At 39.0% G+C, this 23,701-nt stretch overlaps 1 protein-coding gene, 1 long non-coding RNA gene and 1 pseudogene across 3 annotated transcripts; 2 read left to right on the forward strand and 1 right to left on the reverse strand.

Moving 5' to 3' along the window:
- The first annotated feature begins 10,922 nt into the window (after window positions 1-10,922).
- Window positions 10,923-12,823, forward strand: LOC110895778 (protein DOG1-like 3). The gene is made up of 2 exons (XM_022143134.2): window positions 10,923-11,526; window positions 12,345-12,823. The coding sequence occupies exons 1-2, from the start codon at window positions 10,985-10,987 to the stop codon at window positions 12,667-12,669; spliced, it is 867 nt and encodes a 288-aa protein (XP_021998826.1). The 5' UTR covers window positions 10,923-10,984; the 3' UTR covers window positions 12,670-12,823.
- A 737-nt stretch (window positions 12,824-13,560) lies between these two features.
- Window positions 13,561-14,645, forward strand: LOC110895779. Its single transcript, XR_002567381.2, has 2 exons — window positions 13,561-13,738; window positions 14,106-14,645. It is a non-coding gene; the product is annotated as an uncharacterized LOC110895779 (long non-coding RNA).
- A 1,236-nt stretch (window positions 14,646-15,881) lies between these two features.
- Window positions 15,882-18,745, reverse strand: LOC110895780 (annotated as a pseudogene). The gene is made up of 10 exons (XR_004875082.1): window positions 18,517-18,745; window positions 18,095-18,125; window positions 17,723-18,010; window positions 17,455-17,643; window positions 17,232-17,357; window positions 16,993-17,130; window positions 16,795-16,914; window positions 16,592-16,709; window positions 16,400-16,512; window positions 15,882-16,302 (listed from the first exon to the last, which is right to left on the reverse strand). The product of XR_004875082.1 is annotated as a protein disulfide-isomerase-like (transcript).
- Window positions 18,746-23,701: the final 4,956 nt, after the last annotated feature.

The following is a 23,701-nucleotide window of genomic DNA, read 5'->3' on the forward strand; positions in this document are numbered from 1 at the left end:
GTATCACTGCCTTAAAGACACCACTCATGTTGGACAGCCAGGCAGCAGAAAATATCATAAAAAATCCAGTTTCCCACTCTACACAAAGCACATCGACATCAGACATCACTTTGTGAGGGATTGCTATGAAAAAGGTTTGATTTCTCTGCATCATGTCCCAACTAAAGACCAGCTGGCAGATGTGCTCACAAAAGCACTTGATACAGCCACTTTTGAAAGCTTGGTCTCTAGGATTGGGATGCTAAACATGGAATAACAAGCAACATCTTGTTTTTCTATGAATAAATGCAACAAAATGTTTTCAGAAAATCAAAAGTCCATCCTTAAAAATAGCTAAAAATGAAAATTTCATTAAAATCCTTAAAAGTCTGCCATAACCACTGATTGTTCAAAAGTTTGCTCTACTTAAAAAAGCCTGCCCACTGCTGAAAGGCAACTTCTGTTCTCTCATTTCTTGATAACCTCTATTGTTCAAAAGCAGTGTCTTATCCACTGATATGCTATCCACTGATAGTGAAAATCATCCACTGCCCCCTTTCCACTGCTTTCATCAGTTGCTTTAATCAAAAGTACTGTCCTTCATTTTCACCATGGTTGTCACGTGGGCAGTACATAGCAGTCAGACATTTTGTAACGGCTGCCACGTCAGCATTCATTCTCTTTCCTATAAAATTCCCCACTCACCACCAAAACAGGGTTTTACTGTCGAATTGAATTCTTAAAAATTCTCTTCTCAAAGCAGTTTTTCTTCTCATCTCTCACAAATTCCTTCGATCATTCGTTTCAAAAATGACAAAATCGAAGTCATCTGCAAAACCCACATCAAAATCATCGAAAACAGCCTCTAAAAAGGCAATCTCCACTGAAATTCCATTCAAAAAATCTCACAATCTCCTGGGTCTTTTCACAAAACCAGGATCCACCGATGTTTTTGATTCCATTATTACCATCATGGCAAAATCAAAGTACAAAACTTTGCTCACCACCGATGCACCAATCTATTTGGCGACCCAAAGGGAGTTTTGGAAAAATGCAACCCTTGAAAAACAAGGAGACATTGCAACCGCCATTCACTCTTCTATAAAGTGTAAAACTGTCCAAATCACGCCACAATCCATCTCCGAAGTCTTTCAACTTGATGACCAGGCAGGTAAAACTTCCTTTACTAAAAACGAGTTGCACATTGACTTCATTGAAAGAGGGTATGAAGCCACAATGATGACGAAACTAACCTTAGAAAAAGGTTATTTTCCTCCTGCACCCAGATTCCTATTTCATACCCTCCTACTATGTGTTTCAAACAAAACCACTTCTTTTAATGAAATCCCTATAAAGATTCAAAATTTGGGATATGCAATTCTTCAAGAAGAAAATTATAACTATTCTCGGGAAATCTTTAAAGATTTGGTTAATAATGTTGAAACCAAATCATTCTTACTATTTCAAAGGTTTTTAAGTTACTATTTTGAAAAGAAATTTAGTAAGAATGATTTAGCTTTAATAAACCAAGGTGAAATAACTGTAATAAACTGCCTAACATCTGAAACTTTTTCACGAATGTTAGCACCTTGCAAAACACAAGCAGGGGTGCTTGAGCAGAATTTAGCAGCTACCACTGCTCCTCAGGTATCTGCTGCTGAGCCTACTGCTCTAGGTGATCAAAGCAGCAGACCAACTGTTTTGAAACCCACACCTACCAATCCCAAAAGGCTATACAAAAAGAAAAATCAAAAACCCCCAAAACCAATCAAAACGGCAACTCTGGAGGATGAGATACCAGAGTTAATGCCTGTGACAACACAAATGTCACAAGAAACCACTGCTGCTTCTTCCTCACAGCAGTTGGTACAAATATCTCAACCCATAACCATAACTCCTCCTGCTTCTTCACAAAAAGAACAGGTTGTACACAAAGGGCCACCACATTATGATGCTCTGGATACACTCGTTTCCATCATCCACAGCTCAATGCCCGGAGCAAGTCCGCCTTCTACACCAACCATCACATCCACAATTCCACCAAAAACACAACTACTGTTGGATGCAATTGATTTGAACCAGGCATTACTCAGTCCTTCTCAATCGCCTGTCAATGAGAATATGCCTCAACAAATGACTGAGCCTGCTGTATCATTCATTGGTAACCCACCAACACAACCTGAGGAGGTTACACCTATTGAGTTACAAGTAACTCTTTGTGGTAATCCAAGTGAAGCAGCCACTACAACTGTTGAACCCACTGGTTTACAGTTGGACAGTGGTTACATCAATAAGACTTCCTTGGAGGCAATTCCTTTTATAGCACCTCTGCCAACCACCAGTGGATTTATTTATCCTACTGGCAACATCAAAAGGTTGTCAAGTGTTGAAGGAAGAAGACCCCAGTACCAAGAAAAAGGGGCATCGGTGGTTAATGTTTGGAGTAAACTTCCTACTTCAACCACTGATAAAACCACTGTTAGTGGGAAATCAGATGATCCCATTAAATTGGGTGATGATTTAAAGTACCAGAAATTGACGGCTCGTGTTGAAAAACTTGATAACTCTGTTGCAGAGCTCAAAGATATGCTCCAACAGTTGTTACAGGTACAAAAGGTACAATCCACTGCTGTTCCACCTCAAGCACCTGCTCTCCAACAGGCACCTGCTACAAATGAGCTCTGGAATCTCTTTCAACCTTTTCTCCATCATCAAGCACAAGTAGCAGATCAGCAACATGAAAAACATGTTCAAGAGCTGAGAAATGCTATGGAGTCTAGGTTCAAAGACACTCAGGCTGATCTCAAGGCTCTCAAAACTCAGATCCTGCACAACTCTGGCACTGCTCCTCCACCAGTGTTCTTCATTGATCAACTCCCCGAAGATAATGCCAAAAAGGGGGAGAAAATTCAGGAGTGGAGAAGGAAAGGAATAACAGATGGTCTCTACCTTGCACCAGAAAATTCAAATATGACCAAACAGATTCCTTTTCCAGATGGGAGTAAGAAAATTGATGTGACCACAAATGCACTTGCAGAAGCACTTGCATGTGTGAAAAGGGATAGAGAGGCCAAAAAGAAAGCCAGGGTGGATTATCCGGATCAGGGTACTTCAGGGTCAAGAGATGATGAAAACCTTATTGATGAAAAGAAGAAGCCTACAAGAAAAGTAAGGCTACCCAAATCTATTCCAGTCAGACGTTCAAAGTCTGCTAAAAAACCACCACCTAAAACAGCTGTTGTAACTCCTGTTGTATCAGCTGTTGTTGGTACTTCAGTAGTTTCAACATCTGCTCCCACTTCAACACACACCATCTCAACACACACTACATCCACTGCTTTACCACCATCACCACCAAAATCAAAATCACCTCCTGTCAAAAGGCAGAAGACAGCAGTTGTTATAACTTCTGCTGTAAAGACAACAGTGGTTGGAACACCAGTTGTTTGAATAGCTGTTAGTCTATCACCCACCATTGCCACTACAACCACCTTTTCATCCAAAACATCATCTGTCCCTCCTCAAATAAAGAGGAGAAGGCTAATTCCTAACGATGATGTCTCTTCACCATCACAAACATCTTCAAAATCTTTAGCTCTTGTCAATATACCAAAACCAGTTCCACTTTCTTCAGTTCTAATGCACAAACCCTTACCTCCTGCAGGTGTTCAATTTCCTCTTGAACTAGAAGCTATTAGAGAAGAAATAAAATCTTTTTATATTGAGGATGACCCTACCAAAAGGAGTTTGCCTTCAATCAAAGGATATCCCTGGCCCAAAAATATTGATGAATATTTGAAGATAAAGGCCAAGCAAGCAGAAGATATCTCGAAAAGAAACACACAAGGGAAATATGACAAAGAAGTTTCAAGATACTATCAATATCTGCTCACACAAGTCAGTTCCCTAGAACGTTTTGCAAAGAATGTCAGTCAACAAATTTCAGAAAGAGCAGCTGAAACTTTGAAGAAAGACTACATTGAAAGCATTATGTTTCACAAGAAATACAAAGGAGAGAGACACATGTACAAAGAGTGGACTGTTCCTGAGCTTGAAGTTGAAGCAGCAAGAATTCAAGACATGATAAAAAGGAAAGTCACTCACACTCCTCCTGATTGGGCAAAGTTCAAAAAGAATGTACCTGACAAACAGTTGGAACTAAAGAGAATGAAAGAAGAACTGGTTGCTGCTGATTTTGGTACAAAAAGACAAATTGCTAGATGGAAAGAAGATATGGTCAGGTCAACCTACAAAAGGTTGGAGGAATTAAGAAAGAAAGATCCAAAAATTCCTCAAAAACCTGACTATCCTGAAGCAGAGGTTTCAAAAAGGCCAACAAAGCTGCACACCAGGAAAGCCACTGCTCCTACTGGTACTGCCTTTTACAAAAGAAGGAAACAAAGCCAGTTAGGAGCTGAAACAGTTCAAGAAATTCTTACTGGAAATGTTGTTGTAAAAGAAGGCTTGTTAAGAAAGTTAAAAGAAGAACTTGAACAGGAAAACTCTGCTACCACTGCTCAGCCAGTGATGAACAGGTCAGCCTCACCAAATACTTCTACAAATAAGCATCTCCCAAGAAACCCACCAGGCTCAAAAATACAAAAGTGGGAAACTGACAAACAGGCCTGCGTATTGACTTTGCTCAGGTCTGGTGGAGAAGTGGAGAAAATATCAAGGGAACAAGCTCTTGGCCTGAGTCTTGAAGATTTGCAGGATCTCCTTGATCTTCCACTTAGCAGGGATGATGAAGATATAAATGCCCTTGACTTTGAATTACAATTTAAAGGTCAGATAAGGGAGCTGTTAGTGAGGCAATAAAATGTCCACAAATAATGAAGGGTTTTGGCATTATCTGTTCCAGGGGGAGATTGTTGGGATTGAACCCTATCAGAGGAACATATAATTAAAGCCAAAACTGGACCAGAGCAGTGGATCCTGAATAAGCAGATGTTGATATACAAATCTCTCCCCTTGAAAGTGATTACAACTACTGATGACCTCCTATCTGCTGATCTTGCTAAACTGCTGACCCATAACTGCTGCTCAACTAAAGATCTGATGGAAGACTAAAGTCCTGCTGATTCAATCTACTGCCTTGAGTCAAGCACTGCTGATCCGGACAAGTGCTGCTGGGTTCACAGCAGTAGAAGGTTGCAGCAGCTGTTCTAAAGTCTGTTTTGTAATAGAATGTATTAGCAGTAGTTAACACAAGCAGTGTCTGTATAGATTAGAGGTTAGAGTTTGTTAGGAGGTTAGATGTCACTTTCATGGTGACGTCAGCTAAGATGCTCAGTAGTTTGCAAGTGCCTATAAATAGTTCAGTACTTTGTACTGTTCTATTAGCTCTCTGCATCATTTGTCTTCTTTGCACGAACAAACTACTGAGCTCTGGCTGAGGGGGAGTTCGCATTCATTCATCAATCATTGTAATCGTGTTTGAAATAAATTCAATCTTTCGGTTCATTGTGTAAAGATGTTTGATAAAAGTATTACTCTCGTTTGATTGTATGCAAAGTTTGTGTTCATTATAGTTTCCGCTGCACACTCATCCATCTTCATCTTATTTACAAACATAAAATACAATCAAAATCAAACTCAGATCCAACACACGAACAGTTAACTGATCGGATAGGGGCGATTCCCGTCAGATCGGATAACCTAGGACTGATGGAGTCCCCGTTGTTTAGCACGTTATCACACCGTCTCGATCAAACCGCAAAACTTTTAAAAATAATCAAGTTTAAGACGATCAGGTTCGTTACGGATTGTCATCCGATCGGATTGCCATCCGATCGGATTGCCCTTGTCTCCAACACTTAATCAACTTTCAAACTTTCCAAGATCTAAACGTCGAACGGATTGCCGTCCGATCGGATTACCATCCGATTGAACGACAATCCGATCGATTGATATCTGGAACTTCGACACTTAATCATTTTCATAATTTTCAAAGATCATTAGTGTGACACCCCAGGAAAATCAGTGAACAATACAGTTTACCTAGCTTCCTCAGTGAGTGCATACCAAATTTCGGGACGAAATTTCCAATTAGTTGGGGATAATGTGACAACTCGAACTTTAGACTTACTTTGTGTAACGCTACGTGCATATGTGAACTAAATCATATGATTGGATTTAATGAATGTTTTGTTATTGAGTGCATGATGTAACGTATGTATGCATGTATTAACCCGATCGCACAACACACACACCTACACTTGATCGCACAAAGCCAATTGGGCTTTACACCTTGTAAGCGGACCAATAGGGCAGCCCAAGCAAGGGCCGGCCCACTCCTTTTATTCGTACAAACACCCAAGTGGTGGGTTTGTTTCTCACAACTAGCAAACACAAGAATACACACACATAACCCTAGACTTCTCTCTCTCTCACGTAAACCCGGCGGCAAAGGCACAAGATGACCGGCGACCACCTTCTAGTTCGGGTCATCCCTTTCCTTCTCTCAATCCGGTTAGTGATCATGTTGTCATTTGTATGTTATTGATTGTATTGTATGATGATATTCTTGTGATTTGGATTGTATGAGAATGATGTAAAAACCGATTAGGATTGTACATGAATTAGTAAGCTAGAACCGATTTGATGTTGCTATGTCTTATTTTTGGATTGATGACGTTGATTGTTGTTAATGTTAATGCTAATCGGATTTCACTTTACTGTTTTGAGAATCAATGTTCATAACTCGGTCTCATGATTGTCAAGAATCGAATATGTTTAAGTGTTTTGATAGGGTGTTCATGGATGTGACTATTAGGGTTCATAAGAAATTGCTTAGAAAAACACTTGTTTGATCGGTTGCATGTTAATTGGGAAGTAGGAAACTTGTTAATTGATAAAGATAAATAAGGAAACTGATTAATTGAAATTGTAACTAATATACAAGATTTTCGGATTTTAAACCGGTCGCACAAGATGATTCACTCGCACAAGGTGCCTCAATCGAACAAGCTGATCCGGTCGTACAAGGCTCGCAAATCGCACAAATTGTGAGTGTTGAACTATTGGGCCGGATAGCCCGAAACACCTCGCACAACCCAATCTGATCGTACAAGATCATTCGGGTCGCACAAGAGTTTTACACGATATCATGTTTGGGCCGAGTATGCTTATTGTTTGGACTGTATTCCTGTTTTGGCCGTATGTTAAATTTGGGCTGGGTATTATTGTTGGGCTGAATTATTAGATCGCACAAGCCAGGCCGGATCGCACAAGGTCCTTATGTGCGATCGGTTTGGGCTGAGATTTGTTATTGGATTTGTTTAGGTTGTTTGGCCCAAATTGTTTAATCGCACAAAGTATGATTCTACGATACTAATTGACTGATGCCGTGCAATAAGTGTTGCCATGACCTACACGTGCTATTAACATGTTAACTTATGTGATTCATACGTGCAATACTTGAACACAAAACCTGACTTGCGTGGTAACCCTGTTAGGACGTGGTTGACCACTGTTAGTTCAAGAACCCTTTCTCTTTGTGTATCTGCCGAGCAAACCAAGGTGAGTTCACACAGCCAAGGCATGGGATTCCCGGGTTGGGAATTGGGTTGGAATGATTTGATATAGAATGATTACTCGTACTTACGCAATCACTAGACTATAGACCATCGTCCTCAGGATAGTCAGGACACGTTACGTAAATCCTGCGTAACCCAGTAATTGCCAATTGTCTCCCGGGTCGGGAGGACACGTTACGTAAATCCTGCGTAACCCAATACCTTCTACTGTCTTCCGGGTCGGAAGGACACGCTGCGTAAATCCTGCGTAGCCCCCACACGTACCACTGTCCTCGGGGAAGGGCACGTCACGTAAATCCTGCGTGACCCTGTACGTATTCCTGTTCTCGGTTGAAGAAGAACACATGGTTGGAAATAGTCTAGTAAGTACCATAATGGGAAGCCCCGTTATAAAAGATAAACGTGAGAATCCCTCACCAATATAATATTCTTGCTTGGGAAGCCTTATTAGATGAACTTACGCATGATTATTACGAACTTACTTTCTGTGAACTCGCTCAACTAGTTGTTGATTATTTGCTGCATGCCTTGCAGGACCTTAGGTACATTATGGAGCTTGCACAGGGAGGAGCAGGTCGTTGTGGGCAAAGGATCGTGAATGCTATTTGAACACTTATGATGTTTCACCTATTATTAGTTATGCTTGGGTTACTTAAATGCTTCCGCTATACTTAACTATATTACATGTTCGATATGATTGGTGGTTAAGATCCTGGTCATGTCACGCTCCCAAGCGGTGGTACTCCGCGTGTGGGATTTTGGGGGTGTGACAATTAGTTTCTAAAGGATTGCCATCTGATCGGATGACCATCCTGCTGTGAACTTGTTCTCAAATGAAATGTCTCGCCCATCGGATTGCAATCCGATCGAACGACCGTTCGATCGATCGACCTGAAGGGTAGAGATACTTCTCTGTTTTCAAAATGCTATAACAAAAACTTCAAAGCCATCATACACAAACACATCCTTCCCATCAGATTGACATCCGATCGAATGACCGTCCGATCGGATTGCCATCCGATCAGATAACCACTCGACACTTAGTCACTTTTCACCGTTTTACACGTCGTTCATCGCTTATGTTATCGTTAACTGTTCTGGCTAATCTCTCAGCGCTCCATTCAATCCAAGACTGTGTTTATTAACTTAAACACTATCTGTGAGTATACTCGAACCCTTTTTGCTTTACGCACTTTTGAGTGTTGCATACGTTACTTATTCAAAATCACGATCGACACACAGCGCAAACACTATTTATACGCTGACCGTTATTGCATGCTACGTGTTATTCGATGAATGCTTGTATGTTATGTTAACACAGTGATTGTTGCCTGACACCTTAGCAACGATAGTACTATAGTTTGGACTCAGCACCTGTCGTGGACAGGGGTTGTTAAGGGCTCTACTTCACGTGTCCCAGTGGGGATATGTGTTGCGAATTCTACAACTCGCAGTCACGTCTGTGCATATTTCTCTATCGATAACCTACTAGCCTTCACTTTGTTACATGTTACATGTTGGTTATGCGTAAACGATTACGGACTCTATTATACTATTAAACTTGTATGCTCACCTTTACACTATGTGTATTGACCCCTATTTTTAACATATGTGACAGGTGTATGAGATGCTAGGATGTTGCTTGCTTTCATGGAATCGAGTTGGAGAGTCTAGAAACAAAGACAATTTATTTATTTAATCAGAGTTGTCGGAGCAATGTTTTGCCTAAAGATATCTATGTCTGTAATAATTGATTTTACTTATGGGTTATGGTATGGGACAAAATATTAACTATCCGGTAATTTAGTTGTTATGGAATTTCTCCTGTACAATCTGTTTCGCTCAGTGCCGCGCCCCGATGTTTCCGTCATCGGTTGGGGTATGACATGTGGCAGCCGGATGGCTCGCCTGGTGTCACTCCGTCGCGCTCTGCGAACCGGCCAGCTATCCTGGTCGCGGCCCGCGAGCGGCCGTAATTATTTGTTTTATTTGTTTTTTTTATTAATATAAATGTTATTTAGGCCCGTTAACGTATATTCAGGGTATAATAAGGACGTTAGGGGTGTTTTAAGGGTTTTAGGAGGGTTGTTATATGGTACATACGTTCTAACTTGTTATTTCTAGAGTTAATTGCCCGCATAGTCCCTGTGGTTTGCCATTTTTCACCTTTAGTCCCCATCTTTTCAAAATAGCATGTATATGCTCAGTGGTTTAACAAACTGTTACTCAGATAGTCCCTGTAATGGATGTGCGTTAAATAATTCAGTTAAGTGGGTGTAAAATTAAAAAAAAATACCCTTATAACAACCCCACCCTCACCCTCACCAACCCCTTTCTTCTCCACCCAAACTACCGCCATCATCATTATCATCTTTAACCTCTAACTTGATTCAGCAATGGACATGAAGGACGACTTATCCGCAATCGATTTCATCAGGTAACACCTCTCGAATCGATTCCGAGATCTCACTATACATAACAAAAACCTAACATGCAAATCAATCAAACAATATAAACATTCAACATTACCGCACGATTAAACGCAGCACACACAAACCAGTGGCAAGACCTAGAAGACATCCAATCAGCAACAACGCCCATTCCGGCAGAGTCCATCACCAAGAATCTCATCAACACCACCACCGCCACTGCTTCTTACTGGCGACGCATGATCTTTCTCTAGCCAGCGTGCCCTAGGTGAGCTGCGTTTAATGCTGAGACGAATATCGGAAAACACTCGATCCACTTTATTCCATATATCCTTAATGCTTTTACTGCTTCTTGCAGATGAGATTTTACATTCTAAATCTCTGTCTGAAGACGATGAATTTGAGTTATTTGACGGCAATAGAATCGCGTTGTCAACGTGATCGACTCCAGACAATTTTTTGAAACCCTTGGTTGTGTGTGTCATGATTGAGATATGGATCTGATTGGTTGCGTGGTTTGGGTGGAGAAGAAAGGGGAGGGGTGGGGTTGTTATAAATGTGTTTTTGTAATTTTATACCCACTTAACTGAATTATTTAACGCTCATCCATTACAGGGAGTATCCGAGTAACAGTTTGTTAAACCACAGGGACTATACATGCTATTTTGAAAAGGTGAAGACTAAAGGTGAAAAAATGGCAAACCACGGAACTATCCGGACAATTAACTCTTATTTCTATTATGTTTATCTAAATAATGGATCGATATTTATAAATGAACTATTCATTAATAAATTATAACCTAACATCAACCAAAACCAAAACCTAAAAAATAATATAAAGTAACAACTAATGGGACAAAAAGTGTAAGATTGCCAACAGCATTCTTTCGTCCATGGATATGTGCAAGTTGCAAGCCCACAGATACAATTACAACTACAATTAATACTCTCCAACTACTTCCAATCTCTACAAAATTCAACAATTTGTCCTCTCTACAACTTGTACATTTACTCTCTCTCTCTCTATATATACTCAGCATGTCAACTTTGCCAAACAGTAGAGCTTTCATGGCGCAAGCAATGCCTTCTGATAATCCTCCGGGTGACACATTCCACAACTTCTTCGAGCGCTGGCTCTGCGAGCAAAACTCCTACCTAGAAGAGCTCGTATCTGCCGCTGAAAACCACAACAACAATCAACAACACGACGACGCTATTCTGGTTCCGTTAATCCACAGAATCGTACGACACTACGAGCAGTACTACCAATTCAAATCCAATTGGGAGACACGAGACGCCATCTCCATGTTTACTCCAACGTGGCGGAGCAAGCTGGAGGACGCGTTTTTATGGATCGGCGGATGGCGACCGACGTTAGCGATACATTTACTCTACTCCAAATCAGGAATCCAGTTCGAATCCAAAATCGGAGATCTTATTCGTGGATTGACCACTGAAGATCTAGGAGAGTTAACGCCAAATCAGATCAAACGAATAGACCAGTTGCAGAGGAAAACAATCGATGAAGAACGAGTGTTGAGTGAAAAACTGGCCAAGCAACAGGAGTCGGTGGCAGACAGGTAAATATCAACATTTCGGAACCCAAACCAAATTAAAACAAAAAGAAAAATTACATGTTTATTCCATTATCTTAATACCACTTATGAGAGAGTATCTTTTTTAACAAATTTTGACAAGTTTTACCCTTTATCTTAATACCACTTATCAGGCGATGTCTTTTTAACGAAGTTTGACAAGTTTTGCCCTTACAAGGAATTTTGTTGCATATTTTGTCATTTAGGCTTAACCCAGTTAGATTCTCTTTTTAAATCTTGTCACCAAAGGGTATTTTAGTCTTTTTACCTATTTATTTCAAGAGTCTAAGTGCTAAAATATTTTGTTATATTTTTTTAAATAATATTAAATAAATGGGTAAAAAGACTAAAATATCCTTCGGTGACAAAATTTAACAAAAAAAATCTAACTGAGTTAAGTATAAAGGACAAACGTGCAACAAAATTACTTGTAAAGGGCAAAACTTGTCAAACTTCGTTAAAAAGGACACCGCCTGATAAGTGGTATTAATATAAAGGACAACTTTGATTTTTTTCTAAAAAACCGAATTTTATTATTTTTTTATAGTTTTCTAACTATTTTAGAATAAAAAGAAGTGTTCTATTAATAAATTTTTCAGAAATGACATTTTATTAAAAAAATGGACCGGTTTTTCTTGAACCGGTTTGGCCAAATACCAGTTCGGGCATGGAGAATAGGAACGAGTCCCAAACCAACATGTTGTAAACCAAACCGAACCGGTTTGTACGATATCAGTTTCAAACCGAGTTCGGGTCGGGTTTTAAGAACCAGTTTGGTTAACCGGTTTGCTGTTGATCGACAGGTCGATGGTGGAGCTATCGAATGTGGTGTCAGAGATGATAAGGAATGAAAATGGTGGTGTGGAGGATGAGGAGAATAAAGTGGAATCGACGTTAGATTCGAAGGAGGTTGGAATGGAGGAGTTGTTACACAGGGCGGATGAGCTGAGACTGGAGATGTTGAAGGCGGTGATAGAGATATTGACGCCGATACAGGCGGTGTATTTTCTGATCGCCGCCGCGGAGCTGCATCTCCGGCTACATGAGTGGGGGAAGAAAAGGGAGACGAAGGCGGTTGCTGCCGCTGGGACTGAGACCCATAGTCATTCCACCGGTTGCATGACTTGATGACCATTACTATTTTAGTAGTTAGCATAATTGTTTTTGTTTGATTTCACATTTTGGCACTAGCCTTTTGTTTTTAGTATTTTGATTATATTTTTAAGTTCTGGGGAGTATTTTTAGTAATGAATCCAAAGTATTGTTTTTTGTTCGAATAATATATAGTACCTAAAATAGAGGAAAAGTGATTTGTTCTTTTAAGACCATGTGTAGTGGTGAAAAATTATAATGCCCCTATCATAGGGTATTATTCGACACGTGTCATCACAGTTAGCATGGGGTATTATAGCATAAAGTGGTGTAGTGGTAAAAAATTATAATGCCCATATTATTTTTAATGAAAAAAAAAAGTCAAAGATGTCAGGTTGAAAAATTGATTAGGCAAAAGGTGATTGGGCAAAAGTGAAAAGTTGGGTGGGCATGTCAGACAATAAGCGTTTTAATGAAAACGCCAAACATGCAAATTTGTGAATTATAACGCCCAAAACGCCCGGTGTAGTGGGGGTGACGGCGTTTTGGGCTTTTTTTTATTTTTATTTTTAAAAACACGCCCCACTACGGGTGGTCTAATTGAATACCCTATATTATACTATTAATAGAGCAAAATTGTTTATCTTTTTTAAGTGATGATATTCGTTAGAGTAAACTGTTATTTTGGTCCCTGAGTTTTGGTCATTTTTGCCACTTTAATCTAAAACTCAAACTTTTTTCAATTAGGTCCATGTGGTTTCAATTTTATTGTCATTTTGGTTTAAAAGTAAAGTTAGCCCAGATTTCTAAAAAAAAATCCATATTTTTATCCTTTTCCTAAAATGCAAAATCGTCATTATAAGTTTTATTATAACACATTATTAATTGAAATAATTAAATTAAATAATCCATTTGACTAGCAGAACAACTAGGATCAACATAATCACAATGGATACAGAAAATAAATTCTCGCCTTCTTCTCTCCCAATAAAAAAGCCACCCTCACATCATTCATTCTCTCATAATTTCTGTTACAAATCAAACAATCATAATTATTTCACAGTTATCGTCTCACCTGCAATAACACTCATTCCACCATTGTTAGGTATTCTCATAGCTCCTTCATTATGAAATTCAGTATCTGTTTACAGTCTTCATGTTCTGATCGATTCCATTATCTAATTTCTTGTGTATCTGCATAGCGTAATACGTCTAATCCAATTGTATATGATCGATTGATGTTGTTTTACACTAGTGGTTCTTAATTGTTTATATCAGAGTTGTTTATCTCACTTTTCCCCAATTATTTTCTTGCTTTTACTTTTATTAGGGTTCTTGAGTTCAATTGAAGTTTATTTGTTGTTTCTTCATGTTTTTGAAGCATGCAATTCATTGATATTCTGAGATACCTTGTATTTTATTATGTGTGGGTTTTCACGAGATCTACCATACGGTGGTTTCGATGTTTGTAGATCTAATGATTTGGGGTAGGGGATGAAAGAGGTGGCATCTAGCGGCTGAGAACGAAGAGGGGCTGTATCTTGCGGCTAAAGATCTAATGTTTGACTTATGGAAAGACTGCTTCAAAGACTTATAGACCAGTTGCTTTGCTGGAACAGAGCAGGTGATTGTAGAAGGGTTTGGATTTGGAAGAGATGATGGATTAGGGATTGGGTTTGGGTTTGGGTTTGGGTTTGGGGAAGATGATAATCTCTGAAGTCAAGGATTATTTTATTTTATAATTTTAATTAATAATGTGTTATAATAAAAGTTACAATGACCATTTTACCCCTGAGAAAAAGGACAAAAATCAAGATTTTTTGGAAAAATCTGAGCTAACTTTACTTTTGGACCAAAATGGCAACAAAATTGAAACCACAGGGACCTAGATGCAAAAGGTTTAAGTTTGGAGTAAAGTGGCAAAAGTGATCAAACCTCGGAGACCAAAATGGTGTTAATATATAGTATTTGATGTGTTGGTAAATTCAAACAAAATTAAAAATTATGTTGAATTTGGTGTTAATATATAGTGAAGTGTTATGAATAAATAAAGACTATATTATTGAATTTGGTGTTAATATATAGTATTTGATGTGTTGGTAAATTCAAACAAAATTAAAAATTATGTTAGCAATAATAAGATAAACGCTTATCGCGTAACGAACAAAATGTGAAACGAACGTCGGTAACCGCCTGATTAATCTTAAAATCCTAAAAATATTCAGTTATGATTAAAATGCTACTTTTAATCATATTCGTGGTCCCAAATCGGCAAATCCTGTGCCGGCTACGCGATGCAAGCTCAGGCCACGCGTAGAGAACCATACCCAAATCAGATGAACTTTAACACTTAGTCCATTTTGCAAAGAAATGGCGCAAGCTTAAGAAGCGTAAGCTTCGTGACACCAACAAGATGACTCAAAATAAGTGCAGCTGGTAGGAATGTAAAAGCAGATGGCCAATAGGCGCACGACAGGTTGTGTCCAACAACACCTCACGGTGAACAATCATGTAGGGGACAAACCAATCACCGTGCGCCGACAACTGCTCCATGATCTCCATTTAGCTGCTGATGACAGATGCGACAACAAGGACAACTACCAGGCCACATGGATCCATTCAGTGTGCGCCAACTCCCTTTTCGCCTGCTAACACTAACGGTCGTGTTCAAGGAGGTAAACAGGATATCACCCACTAAACGATGCTATTTAACGCTTTGGTTCCTTGTTGTCGACGTCGGGCCCAAGGCCACTTCGGTTATAAATAGAGAACTTCATCTCCAGGTTTATGCATCGCTCTCTTGGTCTCTCACTTATTACACACACTTATTATCCTCAAATCATGTTCTTATTCTCACGTCGGAAGGTGGTTACAAGGAGAACTTCCGTATTCTCCTCCTTGTAACGAGCTTCACAATGTTGTCTTGTTTTGCAGGATTTCGTAGCAAACAATCGAGGTAGAAAAGAGATTAACCTTATTTTGACGAGATTAAACCCACAAGTTAACCTTTGAATTAGCTTGGTGTTTCTTCGGAACCACAATATAAATTCTAGAAAGTTGTTTGGAAAATTGAGTTTTAGATTTAATTTGGACAGATATGTCACACGAGCATGTTAATTACTCTAGCACAAACGATCATCATAATTGCCAGATCACAGAAATGGTGTAGCATGTCACACGGCCAAGTTGATTGGTTTGATAGTGCTCGGCCGTGCCACTTTACATGACCAAACCGTAGTAAATCCGGCTTTCAGCAATGCCATAGCAGTTCTATGAATTTATTTATCTTCATTCATTCTAGCCAAACATTTATTCATAACATGCACTACGAAACTCCCCCGCGGTTGTGGTGGATTCTAGAACCTCTACACTTATGATGGTGGTGGGGGTGGTTGTTGGTACAACTGATACAACTACAAAATCCAAATTTAACTTAAAAGGGTACATGAAACTACTCAGGACAGGACAACCAACCCTTCATAGCTCGTCTTTGCCCGGTTCAGTTGTGGTCTCGTCCCCCTCGCGGTGCTTTTGAATGAAGTCGATAATATCCTCCTTCGTCCTATTCCCTTCATATGGCACCACTTTACCACTCGACGATCTGAAGTACAAAGTCGGGTAACCTTGAACTTCAAACGTGTCACTTGGAATGTCATTGTTTGATGCATCCTGCAAAATGGAATTTACAACTTCCTAAATCCACCTTCGTTCGCTTTATTAACAAAGTAACAAATAAATCTAAAGAAGGTCTGTTTTGAGAACTCACGAATTTTGCGACCATGACACTAGCGTCGTTTTCAAAGGAGACGGCCACTTCGTCCAAGGTTGGAGCCAGTTTTTTGCAGTGGCCACACCACGGCGCGTAGAACTCTAGTAAAACTGTCAAGAAGTTAAACTATAAGCCTAGGAAATTAAATTAAAAAAAAGTTATTACATAAAAAAATTGACAAAATCCTACTGTTTTTTTTGGAGTCCAAAACCATGTCTCCAAGGCTGTTAGCAACCACCACCTTCACAGGCTCATCGTTCGTTTCTGGAATTGGTTCAGACTTTATAAACGGCTTTACTTTTCCATCCTGCGCCAATCAGTTCATTCGTATAAATATTATTTAAACTTCAAAGTAACAATACTTGGATGTACTTAAAAAGTTAAAATCATACCATGTAGTCCTTCAACCAAGGAGCGATTTGATCAACCTCGACATTTAAGTTGATAAACTTGAGACCATTAGTTTTTTGTACAATGACAACAGGTGTTTGATCCTCTTTAATACCGAAAAACTGCACATCGAGGGTGACATGAAATTCAGGATGATAAGTCGGTCAAAGAAGAAAGAAAACGATGAAGAATAACTTTACCTCCAAGGCAGCTTGACTATCTTTAAGATCACCTAACAGAAAGCTTAACCCCTTTCCTTTGTATACCCCAGCAACATCAGTGTATTTTGACTTCTAAGCATCAATTTGACCATGACCGAAATCCAGAAGCAGCATAGCCTACGCACCGGAAACATATAAAATCTCGTAAAACGTTTCAAACATCGTGTATCCCAGCATGACAAAAAAAACTAAAATAAGTACATAGATAGGACATATACCTTTGCATTGGGACTTTCAAAGTATTTGACTAGGAATGGTTGGTTGGTTGGGCTCTGGTCGAAGAGTGTTACAAGAGGAATGCTGGAATCTTCAACGAACTTCTCCAAAGCATCAACATCAAATTTCTGAAAACCAACAACGGAAGTGTTATGTTACTTAACCGGTTGATGACAAGTAAACATAATAAGGAGACTCTCAAATTCTTGATACGCCTGGCGGTACCTGGAAATCGATAAACAGTTCATCAAACGGCTTCAGTAACCGAACAGTTGGGGTGGTCACCGATGATTTCCCGCGGGGTAGGAGTTCAGCTTTTGTAGTGTGGCGAAAGTCGTAATCCGAACGTAGCTTGTCAGCTAAAATGTTGAAGTTGTCAAACTCTTCCCCGGATAATGCGGGGAAAATTCCTACCTGAAATGGCACATCAAACATTTAAGTCATTGGTAATAAGCTCAAAGGTAGTGGGGTTGTTCGGTTTAAAAAAGCTTACCACAACGACCTTCTTGTCATTTATAAGGTTGGCTGCATCTTCAGGGGTTTTGATCTCAAAGGATGCAGGACCAACTTGTTTGTTTAAGTATTGGACTATACCATCGGCTTCACGAGGGCCTTTGTAGTCTTGAACAACTTCTCCTCCGTTTTTCAAGATCTTGATTGTGGGGAAACTTTTTACCCCAAATTGTTCCGCAAGTCCTTTGTTTTCTTCAGCATTGGCATCAACCTTTGCTAAAGCAACTGGAGGATCATGGCTTGACAACACAGACGCAGCCTTTTCATACTGCAAGTAAAAATCGTTACTCTTTCATATGCTAAAAGACATCCTATCTTCCTAAGTTGATCATCTAAGAAACAGGATAAGTACCTCTGGTGCAAGATTCTTACAGTGACCACACCTGCCACAGGATACAATTTACAGATTTTGTTAGCAGTGGATTCTATCTTATAAATAAACGTTGAGCAAGCAAAGTGAATTATTATAATTATAATAAACACATAAAATTTATAAAAAAATAAAAAATGCAAAAGAAACTCAACTATAGTGTCTGAAATACTCAATTGTGTGTACATCTTTAAATTATAAATTAACTAATTTCTCCTTTATTTGTTGTGAATTGTGATAGGTATCAAGTACAAACAGAACAAATCTAGAAGCAATCAAACCACCGATCTAAATACATGCAATGCCTTAAATTTCAACTAAAATGAGTTTCCACAATTAGCAGATGAAACAAATGTGACAGAAACAAAAAATGAAGAATAATATAGAAAGAAGTAGATTTGTACCAAGGAGCATAGAACTCAACGACAATGAATTTGTGTTTAGAGACAACTTGGGAGAAATTAGAGTGATCTAAAGTGAGCACATATTCGTCCTCCTCGGTAGCAGAAGCGATGTGTGATGATATTGCAAAATCACAAAAGAACATGAAGAAGAAGAAGAAGAAGAGAGTATAAGAAGACGCCATAGCTGTGACTGTTTCTCTCTCTAAAAGCCACAAGCGTGAGTTATTGCTTGTGAGAGAGAAGAGAAGACTGTTATAAGTAGCGTTTTTGGCGTGAATAAATAGGTGTTTGGTTAATCAACTCATACGTCGTCGTTTTTGTTCCAGTTCAGATCTTTTGGCATTTTATATTGTCGATAGTTATTACATATTTAAACTAGAAGACGAGGCAAAAAACATTAAGTTTTTTTTTAATGTGTAATGTTTTTTTTTAAAGTTTAATGTTCTTTTGTATTTATAAAATGTTATTTTTAATTAATATAATGTTGTTTTTGATTTTAAAAAAAAAAAAATCTCGCTCGCTTGAGCTGCTCACCTGGACCAAAACAGGTTGCTCACCTTGAGCGTGCCACTTTATTAAATGTACAGTCAGCATCCAGTCAGCGCCAGATGTGGACCAATGGACTTCGCTCGCTTGGGGTGGTCAAGTGAGCCATAACACAGTCTAGTGTTAACCAGTTGCCTAATTGCCACATCCAAGGTGGCCTATTAATTAGACTTCTAACATTTTGGTGCGGCCCAACAGCGTCTCTGCCCAGCAGCAGTGTTCCAGCCCACTCCTTGCTAGCCCACAAAATTTAGTGACCTAATTTTTATTTTGGTAATGATTATTTAAATTTAAAACAGAATATTTTACTTTAATTAATTTTTAGCATTGTGAATTTTGTTAAATACACAATACTTGTATAATTACATATCGTTGGATTTTTTTATATAACTAGTTATTTTCCGCCCGCGCGTTGCGGCGGGACCCAATGACTACAAAAGGAGTGTCAGCAACGACAAACAGATACCGAATATCAAAACATAAATAAAATGACATGGTAAGGATAGTGACTTCGTCATAAAAAACGATTTTAAATAACCTAATATATAATAATAGGACTCACACGCCCTACACGTTGAAAATTCGGTTGTTTTTAGTTCAGTTATTACGGTGCTAACACGTTAAAATATGGATGAGCTCGGTACCGGTAACGACAGTGAAAGTACCGATTAAGAAAATCATCGAAATTAGGTACCGGCATCGAAAATGCTCGGTACAATACGGTATGGTATTTGAAGGTAAAAATCAATAAATACAGGTATGGTGCTAGACCGGTGTCGAACCGAAAGTAACGATTCTAAAAACGCCAAAAGGTGGGTACCAAATTGGTACCGAAAATGATTTGGTATAGTAAATTTGGTACTGATACGATACCGGTTCGTTTACAGAATTTGATACGATTTGCTCATCAATATTCTAAATATCCAAGTTAATTTTACATGCTACAATTCATTCGTTACAGAAAAAGACAAAAAAGAAAGCAAATTAAGTTGTTGTGTATATAAAACCCCATTCAAACGAAATACAGTTTACTTACGGTGTGTATGAAAAGTAATCTAAACGGTGCAATTACTTGCATTGCTGCGTTGCTACAGGATTTGATGAGCTCGTTACTAACCAGTACCGAAAATACTGGTACCGAAATCCCCAAAAGTGGGTACCGGTACCGAATATACCTAGTATGGCACGGTTCGGTACATGTCGGTATTGGTACGACACCGGTATTTGAGGGTAAAAACCGGTGAATACCTGTGTAAAAACGGTACCAAAAATACACCGATTTGGTAAATTTGAGACCGGTAACTATACCCAATACCATTTGCTACTTGCATTGCTGCGTTGCTACAGGATTTGATGAGCTCGTTACCAACCGGTACCGAAAACACTGGTACCGAAATCCCCAAAAGTGGGTACGGGTACCGAATATACCTAGTATGGCACGTTTCAGTACAGGTCGGTATTGGTACGGCACCGGTATTTGAGGGTAAAAACCGGTGAATACCTATGCGGAACCGGTACAAAAAATACACCGATTTGGTAATTTTGAGACCGGTACCTATACCCAATACCATTTGCTACTTGCATTGCTGCGTTGCTACTGGATTTGATGAGCTCGTTACCAACCGGTACCGAAAATACTGGTACCAAAATCCTCAAAAGTGGGTACCGGTACCGAATATACCTAGTATGGCACGGTTCGGTACAGGTCGGTATTGGTACGACACCGGTAGTTGAGGGTAAAAACCGGTGAATACCTGTGCGGAACCGGTACCAAAAATACACCGGTTTGATAAATTTGAGACCGGTAGATATACCCAATACCATTTGCTTATCTCTTAATCATATATGAATTTTAAATAATTCTAATCTAATTCTAATATTAATTTAATAATCTAATTCTAATATTAATTTAATAATCTAATTGTGATATTAATTTAATAATAAATCTATTGTAATATTAATTTAATATAATAAATCTACTGTTCATTGAGTTTGAATTTTATCATATATGAATTTTAGATAAAGCTACTGGGTTATATCCGCGTAAAGCTTTACGGTGGGGCATACCAATTTTTTATACAAAAAAAGAAACCATAGACGTAATGGTAGAAATAGCTGTGATTTCCGTCGGTCCGGTTATTGTAGAGGTGTACAAAAAAAACCGATTTTAAAATTGTAACTGGAAAAAAAATTGAAACCGGTTTTTTTAACCGGTTTTAGAACCAAACCGAACCGGCGGTTTGTGACCGGTTACTATTCTTGATCTGAAAAACCGGTTAATAACCGAAACCAATTTTAAAAAACGGTTAAAAACAAGTTTTTTCGGTTTTCTTGCCTAAAACCTGTTAAAAACCGATCCTAAGCGGTTACACCGGTTACTGTTTTGGGTTTGAAAAAACGGTTTGTAACCGAAACCGGTTATAAAAAAACTGGTTGTTGTTTTGGATGAAGAAAACCGGTTCGGTTAAAAACCAGACCATTTAAAAAAAACGATTTGTACACCTATATTACCCTAGGATGGCCGACAAAGTTTAAAGACTGAGATGTAAAGAGATAAAGAGTAAAAAAAGACAAATTATTCGACCTCATCAAATCCATTAAGCTTCAATGAAAGTAATATAAAAGAGATTCAGAAGAAGTTGAATTATGTATTTGACTTGGAAATATGTGTTTCTGTAAGTTCCGTAACGAGATCACAACAATATCACACAAGCTTGTTTGGTGGCGGAATCACACAAACAAGCTATGATTCAAAAGAAAAGAAGAGATGAAGAAGAAAGATTGTTGATTGAATGCTTAAACTTGCATACAATAATTGTCCAATACAAGTTTCTAAAACAAGTAACCAACAACCATGCTCCTAACTATCATTTACTATTTATAGTAAGGGATTAGGGAGCATTCCCCCTAAACCCTAGGCCCAAAACCTGTTTTGGTCAAAAATCACACAAGGATAATGCAACCAAATCTGATTTTGTGAGGTATGATGCTTGAAATGAGGACCAATGATAAGGATCACTTAAATGTAATTTGCACAATTGACACAAAGATTTATACGAGGAAAAAGCCCTTGATCAATGAATGATCTCCGGCATAAAAAACCTCGGGTGATGGAAACTACCAATCACCAAGTTCAAATTAACCAACAAATGTTTACAACTTCGGATAGTAACGAGCTAGGTACAAGGATCACTATGGTGTAACGTGCAAGAATGTGTGAAAACTGTTAAGTGTTTTGCTGTATGCTTGAGAGTGCAGTTGTACGAGTGTGTGTAGCTGAAATTAGCTAAGTGTTCTAAAAGCTAGCTCGTTACCCCTTTAAAAATAGAAGTTAACTAGCCTAACAAACTATCCGAAATTTGTGCCATGCTCCCACGTTCTCCACAATGTCCATTTCCAGTCAAACGTGTGCGAAATAGCCGTGGAATATTCCTTAGTAACGTTGCCAAGACCAGGTCCAACTTGTTACTCCTGCAAAACAATACGAAATTCAAAGAGAACAATCGTTAGTATAAGGATCCTTAGGGTGATCCATGATCCTGATCCTGAATCACTTCTGAGAATCACTATCTGTCACAGAAGTAAGGATCACTAATAGAAAATCCTCCCCTAACAATTGCCCCCGAAATATAAGGAGTAATTTGTAAAATGAGCGAGTTATATTTTACTGATCTTATCCGCAACTAACTAACGGATATATAGCCGTTGTAATCGAACTATCCGTTGCAATTCTGACGTCATAGAAGTGACAACCTTGCACGATCATGATTATAAATAGGAGATAGAGATAGGATCCATTACCATTTAAATTTCAGAGATACTCCCTTTATAATCTCATCCGAAGATCAAACAGGTATTCTCCCTTCATCTTCTTCCTTCTCTTACTCTGTTTTATTTCTCTTCCCATCATCTCGTTGACAATGATGCTCCGGAACTCTCCTGCTAAGGATCACCAGAAAGACAGCCCTTTCAAAAGTCAAGGAATCATTACAGATTCCGCAAAGGAACGCTGCTGTTTCACCGATCCTCAGATCGATAGGATCCGCTATTGCTTTCCTGCAGACACCGTATTTAAACCCTTCGATCCAACTGCCCTGAGCGATCATGTCTCTGAATCATGGGTTGCCTTCCCTGTTACTCCGTTCACCATAGGATACACCTATCCTTTCCCAACCTTTACCCAGTCCTTCTTCTCCCTAACTGGCATCTCGTATATCCAAGCCATGCCAATGATCTGGAGGGTTTTGTATACCCTTGAAAGGATCATTGAGCAGGAGGGGATAGACCTAGGAATGTCAGAGTTGGGCGAGATGTATGATCTCACTACCTTTGGTTCCCACCGGTACTTGTTCAAACGAAAGCCTGGTGAAGAACACCCAATCTTCAAGGCTACCAAGAACGACACTAATTGGAAACGGCGTTTCTTTTTTGTCAGAAGAGATACCATCCCCAATGGAAAAGATCTGCCAAGAAAATGGGCCACCCATGGTAGGATAGAGGATCCTGAGAAGGATCACCAAACAGTCTCCTTTTGTTTGAGAATCACTAACACCCTTTTGTTCTTTGTTATGCAGCTATTACCGTCTTACACCTTAGACTGTCTCCTGGTGCCAAAGAGAGGCTTGCTGCCTTTAGAAGA

Source organism: Helianthus annuus, chromosome 12 (assembly GCF_002127325.2).
Source record: "Helianthus annuus cultivar XRQ/B chromosome 12, HanXRQr2.0-SUNRISE, whole genome shotgun sequence".
Lineage (NCBI taxonomy): Eukaryota > Viridiplantae > Streptophyta > Magnoliopsida > Asterales > Asteraceae > Helianthus > Helianthus annuus.